At 40.9% G+C, this 20,623-nt stretch overlaps 1 protein-coding gene across 3 annotated transcripts in view; it reads left to right on the forward strand.

Annotated features, from left to right (window-relative positions):
• Positions 1-20,623, forward strand: part of LOC112109791 (proline-rich protein 5) — a 423,972-nt gene that overhangs the window by 357,689 nt on the left and 45,660 nt on the right. For all 3 annotated transcript variants that reach the window (XM_026652268.2, XM_029911678.1, XM_024204427.1), the window contains 5 exons: positions 7,611-7,698; positions 10,443-10,574; positions 15,649-15,735; positions 19,071-19,169; positions 20,057-20,167. In XM_026652268.2, coding sequence (XP_026508053.1) covers positions 7,611-7,698; positions 10,443-10,574; positions 15,649-15,735; positions 19,071-19,169; positions 20,057-20,167 — 517 coding nt within the window. The remainder of the gene's footprint in view (positions 1-7,610; positions 7,699-10,442; positions 10,575-15,648; positions 15,736-19,070; positions 19,170-20,056; positions 20,168-20,623) is intronic.

The raw sequence follows: 20,623 nt of genomic DNA on the forward strand, positions 1-20,623 counted from the left end.
GCCCCAAGCATGTGCTTGGTTGCCTGGTGCCTGGAGCCAGCCCTGGGCACAGGCGCACCTGCATGACTCATATTTCTTCAGTGAATACAAATGGTCTCATCTGGAGAAGGGGAATGGCGACAGATGCAAGAAGCACCATTTTTCAAGGAAAGTTGAGCAGGTTTTCCATTTTCATCTGAAATTCCTGCACGCCATCAGTCCATGAAATAAAGAAAAATAAGTTGAGTTAAAACAAAACCACTCTGACCTGAAAATACTTCAAAATATATTGATGCATCAAGGGGTATTGTTCAGCTTGCACTTCTTTTTGCATTGATTTCCATACAGAATGAGCATCCTTCTCTTCTAATTTTCTTCTTGTCAATTTAGCAGGAAAATGCAGCCTCCACGGCGTAACTTTTACTTTATTTATGTATTTTAAATTCTATAAATGTTAAAATAAAGGCCTATCTGTAGGTATCCTTGACACAATATAAAAATACATCCTAAATACAGAAATTTAAGAACCTATCACAAACCCCACTCCTTCTTGAACTCTTCTCCACCCTTACAATTACAATTCCCTGCCACTCCAAACCCCAGTTTTCAAATGTGCGGGGGGAAAACGTGAGGTCATCCAAGTCAAGCTATTTCAGACTGAATGGGGTAGTAAATTCCAAGCTGCAAGGTTCTCACACAGAACATCTGGCCAGCAGTCTCCTCTCAGTCATACCAGTGGAGCTCCACTTTTGTTTTGGTCAGCCATTAATTTTTAAACAATGGTTGTTTTCTTCAAAATTTTATGATCAAATTAGACTTGTATGGGAAAAAAACCAGGAGTTTTTCTGTGTCTCAACATTCCTGTGAAGTTGGTATTATTATTATTATTATTTATTATTATACCCTTAATGCAAATGGAGAAATTGATGCACAGAGTGGGTAATATACTCAAGATCACACAGTTAAATCAGGGCAGAGCTGGAAATAGAATCCAAGTGTCATGAGTCCCAGTCATTTTTTCTGATTGTAAGGTAACTGTGCCTTCTACCAGTGAGCAGTGGGGTGGTGGACCAGGGCTTATGGTTTGGGACTCATGAGAGAAGGATTTGCTACAGGCCTGCTAGGTAACTTTGGGCAAGTCACTTCACCTCAGTTTTCCCATCAGTAAAATTGGGATAATAGTACCTACTTCCTTTGTAAAGTTATGGATTATAAACTCTGTATAAACGGTAGGTGATGGGTATTCTAGCCTTTAGTGCAGGTGATCAAATACAGGCAGGAGTTCAAAAGTAACAATAAGAGACCTTATTACCTTAACTGGAAACCAGGCATAGAGTTCTGTTGTTCATGGAGGTGATCTTATCTGACAAAGAAACTGTTCTACCTGTTTCCAACGCTAGCTAATACTGAATGCCCAAAGGAAGGTGTAGAAACCCCTCATAGTGCACCTACTTCTGCTAATCCAATATCATGTCTGTTTTATGTGCCTGTATTATATGAATGCTATATAGTAACATATCTGTCAGACATGAACAAATAGGTCAAATAGTGTCAGGATTTAGGGAAGAAAAGTCCTTTTGTAATGTTTGCAATTTCATGTTTGTTTATCATTAATTTTAATGCTTATTTGTCAGATTTGAATGCCTTTGTAAGTGCTCTGAGAATTTCAGATGAAAGGCACTTAACAAGTCCCCCCAGGAAATAAAATAGTGACCTGTTTTATAAACAGACTACTGATTACCTCAGTGCATGCACCAATTGTTCATTGCCTTCTTCTTTCTGAAGTAGTACGTGAATATTCTATTTAGTATTTTAAACAGGATTTTTTTTTACATGAAAATTCCATTAAATATTAATTTCCCCTCCCCCAACATAATGGGATGGGTTTGAAACAAGGTACTCTTCTGCAGCAGATCTCTGAGGTATGGTAGAATATATACAGGGAAATCCAAACATACGTAGATTATGAAAATGTCCATGTGTTGGACAAAAGAAATACACAGTGTTTTTTTAATTTAACAATACAAAACCATTCACTACAAAAGGAATTGCTTGTCTTATGTTGATTGAAAGTGTGTTAGTACCTAATAGATTAACGACATTATTCATCCATGTAAAATTTATATGGCTGTGTTGCTAAGATGATCATTAGCTTAGTGCTTCTGCTCTGGATTAGCATCAGTTGCACAAGTTAGAACAGCCTGAGAATAGTCTCAAGCTATATGCTCCTAGCTTTTCAGAAGATTTAAGTATTTATTCACTAATTCATTTTGTTTACCAGTTTCACCCGTTTCCTTCCCTTCACTCTTTCTTCCTTTTCTTCGGCTTGCTCATTACCAACCATTTATCAGATGATTGTTTGCAAGAAACTGGTAATGAAGAATACCATTTATTTATTCTGCTCCCACGACATCAAATCCAAACTTTCTTGAGACTTCAGTGGGAATAGGACCAGGACCTAAGTGTAATTTACTTTGAAGCTTGAGTTTAGGCAGGGTCATATGTGAATTAGGCCCATTAAAATAATGCAGAGCATCCCAGTTAATTTAAGAGAAATGTCTTCCCATTGTTGCTATATAGCCCCCATTACCATAGTATCTGAGCACCGCACAGTCTTTAATATATTTATCCTCCCAACCCCCTTGTGAGATAGGGCAGTGCTATTACTGCTATAACTGAGGCACAGAGAGACTAAGGGCCACATTTTTAAAGGCATATTGGGTACCTAAAGATGCAGATAGCACCTAGGCACCTAACTCCCTTTTGAAAGTCCCACTCGGTGCCTATCTGCATCTTAAGAATCTGATTCTAATGGTAAATCTGGACTCTGACTCAGGTCTGACACCTACCATCCACATACACATCAGTCAGGCCAGAAAGATCTCAGGATTTGGGCCTACAGGCTCAGCCAGAGGTCTGGGTCCAAGCCCTAGCTCCACTGTGATGCGGCTCCAAGACCAAGGATTTTGCACTGTAGATGCAGCTCAATTTGGGTTGCCAGATTTAGGTCTGGAGAGTCTGCCAGCACTCTCCTGCAAACCCCCGGCCTGTGTTTCTCAGCTGTTCCATCCCAAAAATTCACACCCAGTTCCTGTTTGGGGACAGACCTGCGGAGGAGCCCGCAGCAGAACCAGTAGCAGAAGAAGCACCTGAATGTCGCCCTAACTATACCAACATAAGCCCTATGCCTCTTGTTGAGGTGGTTTTATTATGTCAGCATAGCAGGGGAGCTACATTGGTGGGAAGAGCATTTCAGTGTAGGCAAATTTCAGTGTGTACACTGCTGTTTTGTTGACAAAAAGCTGGCTTTTGTCAACAAAACTGTGTAGTGTAGACAAGGCTTTACATACCTCTGACGGGATCCCAGGGTGCAGTCTGGGACTGTGGGATCACTGTGACCCCTTAACTCTCCAGCCTAGCTTTGCTAGAGACAAGCCGCAAACCCCTCCAGGCACTGTTATCACTCAGCACAACAACATGTGGAGCCCCACACCCAGCTAGATTGCATGAATGCTCCCAGAGCCACTCATGAATCACACCAAGAATGGCACCAGCCAAATCTCCCCAGCTCCCAGCCTTGTACCTCAGGAATATACTGTCTTGCACTGCTCAAGATGAGCAGTGCACATTTATTAATTGGTTCATCACTTCATAAATGGAAAGTGGATATATACTAGCCTTTGCAAATCTGAGCAGATTTACCAAACACTTCAGGCAAACTCACTGATAAAGATAAATATTAAAACAAATTTATTGACTACAAAAGTTGGATTTTACATGATTATAAGTGATAGGCAAAAAGTCATAGTTACCAAAATAAAATATAAGTACGCAGTCTAAACTCTCAACCCTATTAGACTGGGCAACATCTAGATTAAGATTTTTTTCATCCCACTGGATATTGCAGTCCTTAATATACAGGTTTGTCCCTTAAACCTGGGCCAGTACCCTCTCTTTGAGTCTTCAGGCTTCTGAGTGTCTTTGTTGTTTGCAGCATAGGTGGGGGAAGGAGAAAAGCCAAGCATGTGGCCACTGTGTTCCGTTTTATACCCTTAGTCCATGTGCTTGGAGAACACAAGTCCAGGCATGTCTGGGGGGCACTGCTGAGTCCCCAGGCAAGGTTGAGCAATTCCCCTGGTGTGGCCTTATGCAGGTGAGTCATTGAATTGTAGCTCCCTTGCTGGGTAATGGTTGGTTGACACCCCACCCAGGTGTTGGTTACTTTCCTTGCTGTTGTCTCTGGGGACCTAATATGTGGCTGATTCCACAACTTACAGCATGTTTTAGTGACAACCATACAACACAATCTCATAAGTTCATATGCACTAAAGATATACATATTTAGATAGAACAGTGACTTTCAGCTGATCAACCTTTTCCCTGATACCTCACATGGCTTGCTTTATATGCAATATCACAATTATATACAGATGAGGAATATGGGGGTTACAAGATGCTCTCCCAAGGTATAGTATGTTACAATACCCCCTCCCTGGCAATACAATGTACCTTATAAATCAGCCACACTTGCACTGTCCCAGACAGCCTGTACGCTGGGTATAAAAAAAAAAATAAAGCTATCTGTGATGAGTCCAAACAAAATCAGGGTCTATATTTGGTCCAGGGGTGGCTGAAATCTGAGTCCAAATTACAGCCGAGGGTGGCTGCCTGTTTGTGTTAGGTGTCCCAATGGCTGGCAGTCAGTCATGTCTGTGCATAGGCTCAGGGTGCTTGTAAGGAGGCTGTACTTCATCTCCATGCTTGTTAACAGGGTGCTTGTTAATTTTTACCACAATTTTTCATCCATTGTGGCTGGTGATCTGCCTCTGTGGTCGACCAGGGCCTGCATAATGATGGAGTAGTGTCTTTTGCAGTTTACGTACTCGTGTTCCTTAAAGAGGGTAAACTACGGGCAAATGAGTCCCATTGATAGCCCCAGCGCAGTTTGGAAAGCACATTCTCTCAAACCTAGCAGTTATTTCAGGCACACTTTTAATGCCCACCATCTTTGGGCACATCCCAGTGCTGATCATCTCATGAACCTTCACTGCAACAACCCCCACAGTTGACTTGCCAACTCCAAACAGGTTAGCAACAGACCTGTAGCAGTCTGGGGTAGCCCGCTTCTAGATGGGTATGGTGACCTGCTTCTGGACCACCACATGGATCCTCATGTGTGTTGTGGCACTGTGTTGTGGGTTAGGACATGCTGTTCACAACCCCCCCAGGAATACCTGCTTTTTCATGTGAAAGTTTTGGAGCCACTGCTGTTCATCCCAGGTCCACATGATGATCCAATCTCGCGGTCTGCACTTGTGGCCCTGCTGCAGAAGCCCTGGTTTGGGGGGAATCTGCAGTTGTGGCAACAGGTCTGAGCAGCATCAGCTGGGTCACAGTTGGCAGGTTAGTATCCCCTTCCAAGAGGTGTGTGTGACGTTGCACTCCATATGTTTTATGGAAATATGCTAATGAGTGTGAATATAATGTAACTGGAATATGCTTCATGCAAAAGGTCTCTTGTAAGGTATCATTACAAAGCTTCTAATCTACTGAGTGTGTTTGCATGTATGTATCTTTCTTGTGTCTGAAGCTAGAAATATGAAGTATTACTCTAAAGTCCTATTGTAACTATACAAAGTGTGGGCCATTAATAATGGCTTGAAATCTTGATGGCTCCCATTAATCAGGACAATTGGTAGTAAATGGCTCTGTTTACTCGGGTACATGCAGGCCAACCCTGAAAGAATGGAGAATGAGGTCTTACAGTGACATGTGATCATGTCACCTGGTACTGGAATCCATCTTAAACCCGGTGCTTTTCCATTTATAAGGAAGGGTGGGAACCCAGAGAGAGACAAAGGATTCCTGCCTTGTGCCAAAGCTATAAAAGGGGGTGGAACAGAACAAAGGGGGCTGCAGTCATGAGAAATCCCCTAGTTACCACTTGAGCTGGAACTAACAAGGACTGTACCAGGAGAAAGGATTGGGCCCAGACTAAGAAGGAGTATAGTCTGTGAAAGAAGCTTATTGGAACATCTCTGAGGGTGAGATTTACCTGTATGCAGTTTCTTAATGTAGTAGGCTTAGACTTGCATGTTTTATTTTATTTTCCTTGGTAACTTACTTTGTTCTGTCTGTTATTACTTGGACCCATTTAAATCCTACTTTTTATTCTTAATAAAATTGCTTTTGTTTATTATTGAACCCAGAGTAAGTGATTAATACCTGGGGGAGCAAACAGCTGTGCATCTCTCTCTATCAGTGTTATAGAGGGCAGACAATTTATGAGTTTACCCCGTATAAGCTTTATACAGAGTAAAACAGATGTATTTCGGGTTTGGTTCCCATTGGGAGCTGGGTGTCTGGATGCTGGAGACAGGAGTACCTGCTGAGTGGTTTTCAGTTAAAGCTTGCAGCTTTGGGGACCTGGTTCAGACCCTGGGTCTGTGTTGCAGCAGGCTTGAGTGTCTGGCTCAACAAGACAGGGTTCTGGAGTTCCAAGCTCACAGGGAAAACAGGCTCAGAGGTAGTTTTAGCACATCAGGTGACAGTCCCAAGGGGGTCTCTGTGACCAAACCCATCACAGTGTGTTTGGCAGGTCAAAAACAATTGACAAAATATCCACCAGCATATCACAGATGCTCTGTCTGAGTCCCAAAATAGGACTGACAGCGTGATCTGGAGAAGTTCCTCCACTGGATCAGGATGATGGGAGCGTGTGGACACAAAATGGCTTGGGGCTCAAACCATTTCTGGTCAAGTCACGTGGGATGCATAGACAAGTTCTCCCACAATCCACTACAAACCAAGCCCTAGAGCAGGTGCAGCTGGCAAGGAACCCTGGGATACACTTCCAGAAGCAGAAGCTCTGATTCGAGTCTGCACAGTGGAGTTTGGACACATCAGTACAGTTGGGAGGCCTGGGTTTATCCTGCAGTGTGGACACTCAAGCACGAACTTGGAAACACCAGTCTGCAGGTGTGGGTTCCACAGACTCAGGTTTACTATTTAGTGTGAACATACCCTAAGTGACTTACCCATGGTCACATAGGAAATCTATGGTAAAGGAGGAAATTGAACCAAGGACTCCCAAGTCCGCGGGTAGCAACTGAATGACCTATTAGTTATCCTTTCCCTTAGTAGTACAAATATAAAAGTTACAGCCATTATAAATGGCAAAAGATAGACATAACATGTTTAAACAGTTTTGCCTCCATGTGGATGGGGAAAGGGAAGCCAAGTTAAGGCCAGTCTGAAAAGCAGGCCCTTAATCTTCCTGGACTTAATTCTGCAGGGGGTTGAGTGCCTCCGGAAAGGAACTCAATGCTCTCACCTCCATTTGAATATGGCATTCTTTGCTTCTGTCCCCAGTGTCCTATGTACACTGCTGAACAACTTCTTCAACTCACTCCAGTGGAGAGTAAAGGAATTCTTGTGTATAATTTGTCAATTGATGGCAAAGTTCGCAATATGTCTGGAGTGGAGATGGGACTTACAAAGTTCAGGTCTTTTTCAGAATTTGTAGGTGTGCAGATCCAAGGTTTTGCTTCATATCCGTATCTCGTTTCAATATCCTTCTGCATATGAAATGAGCTATATAAATGTCTTTACTGACTGTGTTTGTTTACCAGGTGATGACAATTCTGGGAGGAGGGTGATTACTTTCAGTTGCTGTCGTATGCCCCCTTCCCATCAGCTCAATCACAGCAGACTACTAGAGTAAGTTTCTCTCATTTCACCTTCTCTCTCTCTCCAGTTTACACTGCTTAAAATTTTAAATGGGGTGTCTCATGAGTTCATTTGTAGGTAAATGGGCTTTTTTTGTCGAGTATGAAAAAAGTGTCTAACACGTGCTAGCCTGAATACTAAGCCTCTGAATCAGGGGAGAAACTATCTTGGAAACCAAGCCCCAGCAACTTAATCAGAAACAGAAGGTTTTTATGTGTATTGTAGTTATGTTATTAATCAACTCTTAGTGGATTTTTCTGATGTAACTTATTTTGAGAGACAAACAAATAGAAAATTAAAATATTTTTAGTACTTTTCAAACTTATTATTTGATAATTAATATTTATTGAATATTATATTTGCCAAATACTTTTCATGGTATTTAACCAGCTGCAGGAACAGCAAAAGCTGTTTTTATTTCGTTTTTGCTTCTCAAAAAACATTTAGTAGGAATGCTGTTTCATTGTTTATACTACAATGCTTTTTGCTTTTGATCTTTAGATGATTCACATTAATTACTAACATTTAATGAGCTAAGTATTTAATTAAGCTTAGTATTTCATTATCTCATCTTATAATGGTGTTGGTTTTTCTTGGTTCAAGCTGTTGTAAATGAATATTCCTTTTCACAACATCCTTTTTAAAGGTTGGTTGTAGCACGATAACAGAGATAAAATGCTGCAATCTGGAGGACCTAGTTTGGGATTAGACCAGGATCTATCTATTATCCCAGTGTTACAGATGGGAAGCTGAGGCACAGAGCAGCTACATGGTTTGCCCAAGGTCAAATAGGAAGTTTATGGTAGAGCAGGGAATTGAACCCAGATCTTCTGAGTCCCAAGCCAGCACTGGACCATCTTTCCTTTCTAGGATCAGACCAAGCAAGGTTTGAGGAAAAACTGTTCAGACTGGGGCCAGCATGGCAGATATTTTGCAAATGAAACCATGTTGGAATGGATTTGGTGTGGCAGCGTTTTCACTGTCATTCTTGGAAATACTGTCCTAGTAAGTAATGCTTCTATGGATAGTATTGCAGGTTTGGAAATGGCAATTGGCTGTGTAGAAACAGGGGGCAGAGCTCAGCTGACATAAATTGTCATAGATCCATGAGCTGTAGTAATTTGCACTTGCTGAAACTCTGCTCCATTATTCTCAGAAGTACTGCATTTTAGCTATAGTACGCCAGGGAATTATATAAGGCAAGGAGGCTCAATAGATTGCCTGGGCACAAGGGTATGTTTGGGGATACTGTACCTTTATTTCCAGAAACTTCCATTTTTTGTACTTCCTTCTGAATGATTATTGTCATGATTGCCATTCAAAAGCCCTAGCCAGGGATCAAGACCCCTGTACAAACAAGTAACGCAAAGACAGTCCTTGTCCCAGATAGTTCACAGTCTAAGACGTTTACAATAAGGAATGGAAAATAAGCAATAAACAAGGGAGTAGAAGATGGAGAGAGAACAATAAAGGAAAGGAGAAGAGAACAATAAAGTTAAATGCATTTGCATAGGTCAGGGATCGGCAACCTTTGGCACGTGGCCCGCCAGGGTAAACACGCTGGCAGGCCAGGCCGGTTTGTTTACTTGCCGCGTCCGCAGGTTCGGCCGATGGCGGCTCCCACTGTCCGCGGTTCACCGCTCCAGGCCAATAGGGGCTGCGGGAAGCGGCGCGGGCAAATAAACAAACCGACCCGGTCCACCAGGGGGCTTACCATGGCGGACTGCGTGCCAAAGGTTGCTGATCCCTGGCATAGGTAACAGTCACAGTGAGTTCAGAACGTGCAGACTCCCACCAGCCTAACAAGTGCCACGTGGAACCACATTTTATTAAATGAAAAGTGCCTACATGCAATTAAGAAAAGTTGTTAAGACTATGCCACAGAATAATAAGCAAGAATTGATAATGTAATAACACGGGTAAATTAAAATCTGGTTCAGAGAGAGGTGAGTTGAGATGGTACTACTCAAGTGGCATTGTTGCCTTATTTGAATAATTCAGCTGTGGGGAAAAAAACGCCTTGTCCTATTCTCAATTGTACAACAAAGGAAAAAGAAAAGTACCTTAAACTATACCATAAAAGAATCAATACAAAGAAACCTGCTTATATAAACACGCAATATTATTTCAAGATGGGATTACTTAAGTGCATTTCCTTAAATTATTTTAACACATAGGGATCTGATAATGAAATCCCTACAAAAGAAAGCCAGACTAATTTAAGGAAGAAGGAAGTATCTGATGCCAGCTACAGTAATTAGAGCTGGTTACAATTTTTCAAAACATTTGAAATTGACAAAAAAAAAATTCACAAAATTTCACTTTTCACCATTTCTTGACAAGTGTTAATGCCAATATTTATTCAGAAAATAGGAATTCAGAAAGATGAGAACACAGGAGAGCCCCACTCAATTATTGTATGGCTTCTTCATTATTTTCAGAAAGCGTGCCCAGGTTTTTCATCATTTGATTGCCTGTCAGCACTGCAATCTTTGTAACTCTTGACTAGACACGTTCTTTTAATGTGAAACATTTTCCCCTTGAACATGAAATCACTGGCATCATGATACATAATGAATGCGTGTATTAATATTGATCATGAACATGAATTTACAAACTTTGGCATGCTGGGCAAAAATAGTGATTTTGGTCCTTTGGACACTTTTCAGTGTATAAATCCATAAAAATACATTAGATATCACTTTTTAATACTAAAATATTGCCTCTCTTCTCAGATACTTGAGGTATACACTCGACCAGTATGTGGAGAATGATTACACCCTTGTCTACTTTCACTATGGCCTGAACAGTCGGAATAAACCCTCTCTGAACTGGCTGCAAAGTGCCTACAAAGAATTTGACAGGAAGTATGTTCTCCAAATATTCTGTGTCTGCCCTTTCTGTGGGTAGGATCCAACTATTGCATCCTGCTTAACTTCCAGGAAGGAGGCATATTCTTCATGAAGACCCAACAAGCTAGAGGTCTACCTTTTGGTCTTTCTTTGCTATTGAGATCAAAGAATTAATGTCCATTACTGTAGATTAGATTAGAAATTTCTACCATGCATAGGGTGACCAGATGTCCCATTTTTAAAGGGACAGTCCAGTATTTAAGTCCTCCTGGAAAAGTGTCCCGACTTTTTCTTAAAAATGGGCAAATTGTCCCATATTTTCTGTCTCCCCTCGCCATCAGTAATGGTGGGTTCTGGTGCTGTCCAGATCCCTGTTCGCCAGCCACCTGCCCATCAGCGCTGAGTTGGGGGGTCCAGTGGCCGATGATGAAGATGAGTGCAGGGCTGGCCGGTCCCCATGCTGGTCTGTCAGCACAGCCCCTGCTGCATGCCGGCTCTCAGCCAGCAGGGCACTGCCCCCCCGTCCCGTTTCTGGCTGGTGCTGGCTGTATGCTGCAGTGGCTGGTGCGGGCCCCCTCACCGTCCTCTCCAGGCCTTGCCCCTTCATAGATTCATAGATTCTAGGACTGGAAGGGACTTCGAGAGCTCATCGAGTCCAGTCCCCTGCCCGCATGACAGGACCAAATACTGTCTAGACCATCCCTGATAGACATTTATCTAACCTACTCTTAAATATCTCCAGAGATGGAGATTCCACAACCTCCTTAGGCAATTTCATCCCCCCCGCTCCCCAGCCCCGCTGTTCCTCCATATCTCCCCCCCCCCGCCCATGGGGCATGTCCCGCTCCCAGTGCTGGGCAGAGACCCAGCCCCTGGTCAGAGCGCTCAGCTCACATCAGCCTAGTTAAGACTATGGTTCCTTCCTTCCCCACTGCCTCTGGCTGGGCCAATGCCATGGGAAAGCCCAAGAACTTCTGGCACGGGGCGCTGGCCAGGAAGAGCCAAGCCCTGCTTGTACCAAACCTCCGCACGGTGCTGGCATGGGGAAGCCTCTCCACCCCTCAACTAAGCTCTGGTGTTGGGGGGGAAAGGATTTCCAGCCTGTTCACGCTCTGAACCTGCAGACTCCACAGCAACCTCCTGGGCAGGGGCTTAGCACCATCTTCATCACCCCCTTGGTCCTGCCCCCAGGGAGCACGGGGCTGCTTTGTCCTCTAGGCACCCTCCCCTGTTGAGCCACCTCTCGGACTGGGTTCACTGAAGCCCCTGCAGTCAGGTTCCCTGGGCCCTGGTGCACAATGCATCCTTAGGGCTTAACCCCTTCCTGCCTGCTCGGTAGCCAGGGGACAGGAGGTGGTTGGGTTATGTCTATGGCCAGCAGCAGCCTGGAGATGTTAGCTGCCTTTTGACACTGTGCAGGCAGGGAGGGACAAGCTGCTTCCAGCCCCGGGGCGGTGGGTAGAGGAAGAAGAAGAGATGAGTTCTGCAAAGAAACGGGCCAGGTCATACCTTCCCCCCACACCTCCCCTGCAGCTGGAAGCAGCTTCTGTCCCTTCCCTGCCACACAGTGACAACAGGCTGCTGCTAGCCACATTCTGATGTGAACCCTGGCAGAAATCTGGGGGGCATGTGACCCTGCGTTACCCCCACCCCTGCACGTGTTGTCTCGGGAAGATGCGGCACCAGGTACCAGGAGAGGCGGGTCTGTCCCGGGGGCCCAGCCAGGCATGGAGGGCAGAGAGTGCCAGGCAGGGAGGGTCGGGTTGGTTGGTCACCCCCCCGTGAGAGAGGTATACAGGACTGTGTGTGTGTCACCTCTCCTCATGTGTGTCTGTGGGGGGTACGAGTGTGTGTGTCTCACCCCTCTCCATGTGAACCCTAAAGCCTTAAAGATATGAAGTAAATAATAGACTCCAACTACACAGTATTTCTTTTTAACAGGGACTCACTCAAAGTGATGTTAATTTGAACATTTGTACTGCATAGTTCTGATTGATTGCCATTGAACTTGCTTGAATACGAGTAATTTTACCAGGTGTCCCGTATTCAGCATAGGGAAATATGGTCATCCTAACCATGCAGAAATGATTAACAGTGAACATTCTAGGTATTGGAAACATTATCCAGGGTGTAAAAATCCTGCAGACCCATAATAAGGAGGCCCAGCCATTCTGTGGCATATTTAAAAAGATGTTTGCAACACTTCGACATTGGTTATTTGTGATTATCTCACAGTTGTGATATAGCAGCTCATACCTTAAATAGTTCCAGGACTAAACTGGAGGTAGGAAAAATGGAGGCCAGTTTCTGAAATTCTGGCCCAGAATGCATTTCACTACATCGATTTTAAGGTCAGAAGGGACCATGATGATAATCTGTTCTGATCTCCTTCATAACAAAGGCCGTAGTTCCTTCGCTTTATGTTTTACTATGTAGTCCACAATTGCTAGATAAATGGCATTGCAGACCTGGGAGCCAGGACAGAACCCCTGATGTGTCTGTTCCAAAAACACAGGCTTCTAGCAGTGGAGCTAAAAGTGACCCAACTGGCAGCAGTTCATCTTTTACAATCTCTCTGCTCTGAGCAAACAACTAGAGGGCAAAGTGAGAGAAAATAAACACACACGCAAACACCACCCTTTTCCCCTTACTCCCACTATCAGAAGTAGCACTATTGTTTTATATTTTTCACACGCCTCTGAGCTTTCTGATTGTGGAAGGGATTAGAAACAAATCTACCAAAATAACCACAAGAAAGACTATTCTGGTGGTAAACCTCTACCCCGATATAACATGAATTAGTATATAACGTGGTAAAGCAGTGCTCCGGAGGGGGGGGGGGGGTGTGCTGCGCACTCCGGCGGATCAAAGCAAGTTTGATATAACGCAGTTTCACCTATAACGCGGTAAGATTTTTTTGGCTCCCGAGGACAGCGTTATATCAGGGTAGAGGTGTATTTGTAACCTGACCAAAGGGAGAAAAATTACCAGACATCTCATGGCAGATCCTGTTCTCATGAGAGTCACAGCCCAATTTTGCATATTCAAGAGGCTGAGATCAACACCCAATCTACCACCCTTTTGAATTTCATACACTAAAAACTGAAACATTAAATACCCACCACACAAAAAGTAAAATTTTGCCTAGCAGCCATCAAATATGGAGAGCGATGTTGTTATCTGAAACGTCCAACTGCTGTCGTCACATATCACTCTCAGCTCAGTGGCAGACTGAGGGAGTTTTCTTTTGCTGGTAGATTTCTCAGAATGGTGAGTGCAAGATAGTCATTGGTTTTGAGACTGGAGAGGGACTTATACATAGTGAACATAATATAACAGTGATCTTTGCTGTGCTGGGGTCCCTTCCTGTAAAGGAATGACCATATGAAATTGTAAGCCTGTCCTGTCACACACTCTCTTTACACAAAGCCATGCCAAATTCACAGTCACCATATGGGGGAGAAGCAACAGAGGGGCTTCTGAAGTGTGCGCATCTTATTCACACAGTGTGGCCTTCATTTCTGCCCAAACCCATTCTCTCCATCCTCCTCACCAGCCAGAAACCTAGAGAATTAAAGGGAACCAGATGAGAGTGGGTAATTGGGCAAAAGCAGGCAACCTTACATCCCTTATTTGAATCACAGTTGGAATTCTTAGCACATTGATATTGGGAAGCTCACAGCAATATTCACAGCCCAATATTCATGTTCAGTTGTGCTATCTAAAGGAAAAACTAAACAAATACCCTGTGTACTTTTTGCACTAAATTTTGTCCCCTGTACTCCTCTCTCCCCCAATTGGCGTGAGTAACAAATAAAAATAGTCAACATAGATGGGTTTCAAAGGAAGAATTTCAAATAAGTTATTTACAACACAGGTCAAAGAAGTCTTTGAGGGGTGTAATTGTGCTACATAGGTGAAGAAGAATAAGAATATAAATATGTAGCTTTTCACAAAAGAAATGGGTCCACCTGTTACCTCCAGGTATAAAATAGAATCAAAATATGAACTTCTACTCAATAAAACAACTGCTTTTTATTATTCAAAGTGTTCCCAGGTGCACAGTTCCAAACTTTGTTTGATGCTGGCTTTATAAAAACAATACTGTTCCCCCCCCCCCACTCAAAACCACTTGGGTGCAATTAAAATAAAAAAGAAGAAACTGCTTTAAGTGCTTGGTTCCTCCTACCCACCTCTAAATATATAAGCTGTTGTGCAAAGGTGGCTTTAGCAATTCTTGATCAGTGGAATATGTTACTGATGATCCTTTAATGGTCAGCATTCAAGAGGGACCTTCCCTATTGGGGAAAACTTAAAAGAGAAAAGCAGCAATTTATATACAAACCAATGTACTTGGCCTTTCATTTTCTGTATCTCCTTTGATATAAGATCTTATTCCTTCATGCAGCCTAGTTTCCCTTCCTGCTTAGCCCTACTATGATCCTTTATTTATGACATCAAATACGTCACTGCAGGATCAATCAGGATTATGGGGGAAAGAGAGATTTTGTTTTAAACACACTGGAGCCGGGACTCAGCTGATGTAAATCTGCATAGTGCCATTGGCTTCGGATGAACGATATCAGTTTACAGTAGCTGGTGATCTGCCCCAAATATCTTTAGTAATTACTAACAAACCAAAGCAAACAGAGCAAAAGAAATAAATGAATGGATGTAGGTTTTAATTCTGAAAGAATAAAAATTTTCCTCAGTATGAAACTCAATGATAGAAAAGAATGGAAAATGAAGTAAAATACTTATTTCTTTCACTGGAACTTTCAAGAAGCTCTTTTTATCATTTAAATGATGCTCCCCACCACCACCATTATTAAATCCACAAAACAACCTAGACATTGCTTAGCAATGTAGTAGTGTAATCTTGGCCTACTTTTTTGCCATCAGGACTGACCAGCTCCTTTTTTCATTTTACACTCAATTTCCTCTGAATTAGATTTTTTTTTTTTTTAGTGTACTTGAAAGGAATATATTTAATGTTCCAGTAATAAAACCTTTTCATTCAATTGCAGCTACTTTATGCTACAGCATATGATATTAAAAGTCTTCTAACAATTTAATTTTCTTTTCACAGGTATAAGAAAAATCTTAAAGCACTCTATGTTGTACATCCAACCAACTTCATAAAAATTCTGTGGAACATTTTTAAACCTCTCATAAGGTATAGGTGATTTCATTAAAGAGAGTTTCCGATATAAGTTAGGGGACAGTTTGTTTTTTAATAAGTATTTTTAAAAATACACTGCTCAAGTAAGATACCAGACAATATTTAAAGTGTGGCTTAATGTAATATATTTTAAGAGGGAATCAGAGTGGTATGTAAAAATAGTTTGGGATTTTTTTTCCCTTTTCCATGAAGATGCAGAGGTCTTGATTCAGCAAAGCACTTCAGCATGTGCTTCACTTTAAGGACATGCTTACGTCCATGCTTATTCATCAAAGCACTTAAACGTGCATTGAAGTAACTGTGACTGAAGCACATAGCTAGATTGTAAACTCTTTGGGGTAGGAGCTGTCTTTGTGTTTGTACAGCTGCTAACAAGATGGGGTCCTGTGATCCCTCATTGAGGCTCCCAGGCACTACCACAATACAAATAATAACTAATAAATTACCTATACCTTTAAGTATGTGCTGACGTGCTTTGATGAATGGAGACGGGATTACTCGTGTGCTTAAAATTAAACATGTACCTAAATGCTTTGATGAATCTAGGACATAGGGAGTAATACAAACACCTTGGAAGGACAAAATCACCTTCACAAATATATCCATACAAAACTTTCCCTGAACCTCCAAGCCTTTGCAAATTATTCCTGCCAGAAGCCGGAATCTTTCAAATGCATGGGGGTTGGAGGGGTGATTAATGGAGCTACAGTGGGCTAACATCAGTGGGTATCCATTTAAGGTAATGGCCTCCTAGTTTTTGGGACCGTTATTTGTTCCAAGTATTCACTCCCTTCTGAATTTGATAGTATGTCTGTAATAAGATGAATATTGTTCTTGGATCAATGGTTTTAAATCCATCTGCCTACTGAAATGTGTGTAATACTAATATAGCATAAGCATTCATATCAGAAAATTTTGACCAGGGTTTGTTTAATATAGTTTCTTCTTCTGCCCCTGTTATGGTTAAATTTTCAGCATAATGCATTATCCTTGCATTGATTTTATTTTTATCATTGTGTATCTCAATATTTGTTTTTGATCTAAATCATTTATTTGAATTTTTGCCATTATAATTTTGTAATATTCTTTTACAATAAAATTTGTGAACAACATTTAAAAAAACAACAACCCTGAAACCAAGAATGAGGTTACAAAAAGTTGAAAGTATCTATACATTCTGTAGATGAAGATTTGGTCTACAGAAAATGCAAAAGCTAGAAAGAATATTATCTGCTGCAGATTATTTAAGTGTCAAATACTGTCCCACACTTCTGTTTAAGGAGGATTCCACTGTTCTTAAAGTAACATAAAATGCAGGGAAGGATATTTAAAATCAAGTGCATCTGCAAGTCTGTGTCTGAGTCCCAGGCTATAGCGCTCTCTCTCTTTATTAATGCTGTATTGCTAGTGGGTTGTATTAAAAATTTAAACCCACGTATACATAACATTAATTTACCAGAATAGTATGCGTTAGGAATTTTCTGTACCCTTCAATGTACCTCTGCTTTCAGGTTATTTCAGAGTGATCTTATGTTGACAGTTTATACTTTGATTTAAAAACCAATATCAAGCCAAAGTTCACTAAAGAAAAGGGGAAGAAATACCAGAGTTTGTATTTCATAACTTCTGCTCAGTTATGGCCATAACTCAAGAAAATGTCACTGCTAATGTTTCTCACAAAAATACTGAATGGAATGTAAATGTCGTAACTCAGATATATCTGTTTGCACTTGAGACTTATTTTAGGAGTATAGCATAGATGAACAACGCACTTGCTATAAGCAACTGGGTGACTTATTAGGTCAAAGAACAAAAGTAATAAGAAAAAATGTAGAATAATTGTTTGAATATATTTAAGGAAAAAGTAAATATTTATTTGAAATTTTTTGAGCTACAGTAAAATCTGATTGATCTCTTCTAAAGTCCAAGGGAGACTGGAAAAGAGGGCATTTAATAATTCTAAGCATACCCCTCCCCCCCACCCCAAAAAAACATATCAAGGGGAAAAGGGTGCTGTTCTCCATGGGTGAACTAGTAAAAGCCATGAAACTGTAAAAATAGCACAATATGATCTCATTCAGCAATGATGATGCAGCAGTTTTACAGAACAAAAATTCCTGACTGCCTGTGAGTGAACTGCAAATTACCCATTTTGTAAAACTGTATTACTAGAGTGAGTTCTCAAAGACATTCCTTTTTCATTTAATGTAGTCTATATTACAGTTAGCTAATTGCCTTGCATAAAATGTTAAAATCATAGACCATATTGGAAAAAGCATGCTGAAAAGCCCAAATGAGATGGTACACATTCAGGCTGAAATCTGTTAATGTTGCAAAACTATTTCCCTGCTAGCAAAATCTAGCACTTCCTTTTAATTAATACCTTCTAAATTACAGTATTAACTTTTTTAATTAATACTTTCTTCCAGTAGAGGGAGCTGGTGTATATATGTTGGATGACTCGGCAATGAGCCAGTTACTGCAAGAGTATTGGTCTCCCAGTTCTCTGTCTGTGTAACTTATAGAAAAGAGAGGAGTGTGTTTTATATCACATTTCTGTTGGTTTGCTTTAATTTTTATTACAAGACAGATTTTGTTTTAAAGAAAAAGAGGCTTATTTCAGAGTGTGTTGTTGTATTTTAAATCATACTTGGAACACCCGAGTCAGTAAATGGGCCTTTACAGACTAAATTTTCAACTTTGACTAGCAATATTTCGTGTCACAATTTTGGGAGTCCCATTTTATGACTCCTTAAAGGGGCCTGATTTTTCACAACACATCTTTGAAAATCAAGCCTTTTTAAGGTGTCTACAGCTGAGCATCCAAAAGTTGAGATGCCCAAAATCAGTAGTCATTCTTGGAAAATTTAAGCCTTCCATTTATTAGATGATAATATCTACTGTCCTGCTATTTTCTCTTTCAATAGAGAGCAAGATTAAAGTGATACATACATGTTTTTCTATCAGCAATGTGGCATTCTTTCCAGAAGTTTACATAAAAAGTGTTCAACATTCCTTTTCAAAAAGTTTTCTAGCACCATACGAAAGCTGTTATTCAGCAGTTCTCAAACTAATGTTTTTCATATCTATGCAAATCGCAAAACATTCAGATGGAAGTGAGTTATTTTTTTTATTCAAATCAGACTCTCAGAAATGCACTGTGTATGTTTGATCATGTGAAAATGAAATACATCTTGTGTCTCCAGCTGCTTCAGTTATAGTTTAATTTTGAGTTTCATTTGCACTTACATTCTGTAATAGAAAACAAACCTTTCATTGATGTTTCTCCTATGCTGATTTTGTCATTTCCCCCCCACTATTTTGTTTAGTCATAAGTTTGGGAAAAAGATCACCTATTTGAACTATTTAAGTGACCTGAGAGAGCATCTCAAATATGACCAGCTTAATATCCCTGAAGATGTTATTCGGTATGTAGCAAGTTAATAACATCTCCTGTGATACATGTTCTGAAATGGAGAGTTGTGTAATATTCTTTGTTTTTGAAATAAGATCTAATCTAATTTCTATAACAATTAAAAGCCTAATTTGCTATTCGTCCTTGGCTAGATTTGGCTCTGAAAACTGCATTGTCAGCAAAGACATCCTGTAAAGATGTTGAATGTTTACAAAAGAGAACATTGTATAGTTCTCTACAGGTTTGGAATATCCTCTTAGCCTCAGATGCAAAGTATTTTCTTAATATAATTGTAGTCGCTGTGTCTTCATTAACAAAACCTTGCCATATGTCATTACTGCTTATGAGTAGCGCATACAATTTACTTATTGTATATGTGCATAGTGCTGTTTATTGAGAAGAAAAAAAATCTCACCTGTTACTCTTTTGTGTACTGACAGAAAGTGATTTTATGTCACTGCTGGATGAAAATAACTGGAAGCTTTTTATTATGAGTGTTACTGCTGTGTGGGGTTTTTGGATACCTTTGTATAAATATGTAATAACAAAAAGCATAGTACAGCTTTACGTTTGTAAAAAGGATTGTATGGGGAGGTTGTGCTTCTGAGCAGCAACTGTGGTTGAATTTTGCTTTTAAATTATAAGAGTGTTCCTATCTCTTGGACATGTTTATTACTATATTTTATTGATTGAAGCAAAACAGCTCTTTCATGTGTTACTTAAAGATTCTCCCATCAATGCTTTCAAAGGTCTCACAAATACTAAAATTAAAAATCACTGGAGGTATTTGTGGTCTTACAGAAGATCAGCATTGTGAGAAATAGGAGTGATCGTGCAATCAATGTGTACTGTAGTTTCACTCTTGATATGTACAAAGTCAATGATTTTTGTTGTTTTCAGACATGATGAAAATCTTCGGCATAAACAGAAGGGGAGATCACCACCTTCAGCTAAGGTTCCTCCACCAAGACCTCCTCTTCCTACCCAGCAATTTGGAGTCAGCCTACAATAGTAAGATTTCTTTGATCGTACCTCTGAAATAAACTCTGGAATGTACTGTGTCACTGTGGAATCACATCACACAAAATCTGGAAATTAATTTACCACCATGTTTTTTTCCCTCTCTCTATATTCTCTGTCTCTCTTTAATAACAGTGAAAGCTGGTAACTGTAAGGCCAAACAGTAACGTCTGGTGAATTCATGGCATTGGGTAAGTCTACACTGAAAAAAAAAAAAAAAAACCCTGCAGCAGCAAGTCTACAGATTTAGACTGATGGGGCTTGCGCTACGGTGCTAAAAATAGCAGTGTAGATGTTCCCACTTGGGTTGAAGCTCCGGCACTGAGACTTACCCGCTTCACCAAGTTTCAGAGCCTGAGCTGCAGCCCAAGTCGGAATGTCTACACTGCTCTTTTTAGCACTGAAACATAAGCCCAGGTCTTTAGGCCCCAGCTCTGAGACTTACAG

This window comes from Terrapene carolina, unplaced genomic scaffold, assembly GCF_002925995.2.
Source record: "Terrapene carolina triunguis isolate 2854851 unplaced genomic scaffold, T_m_triunguis-2.0 Scaffold112, whole genome shotgun sequence".
In the NCBI taxonomy this organism is placed as follows: Eukaryota; Metazoa; Chordata; order Testudines; family Emydidae; genus Terrapene; species Terrapene triunguis.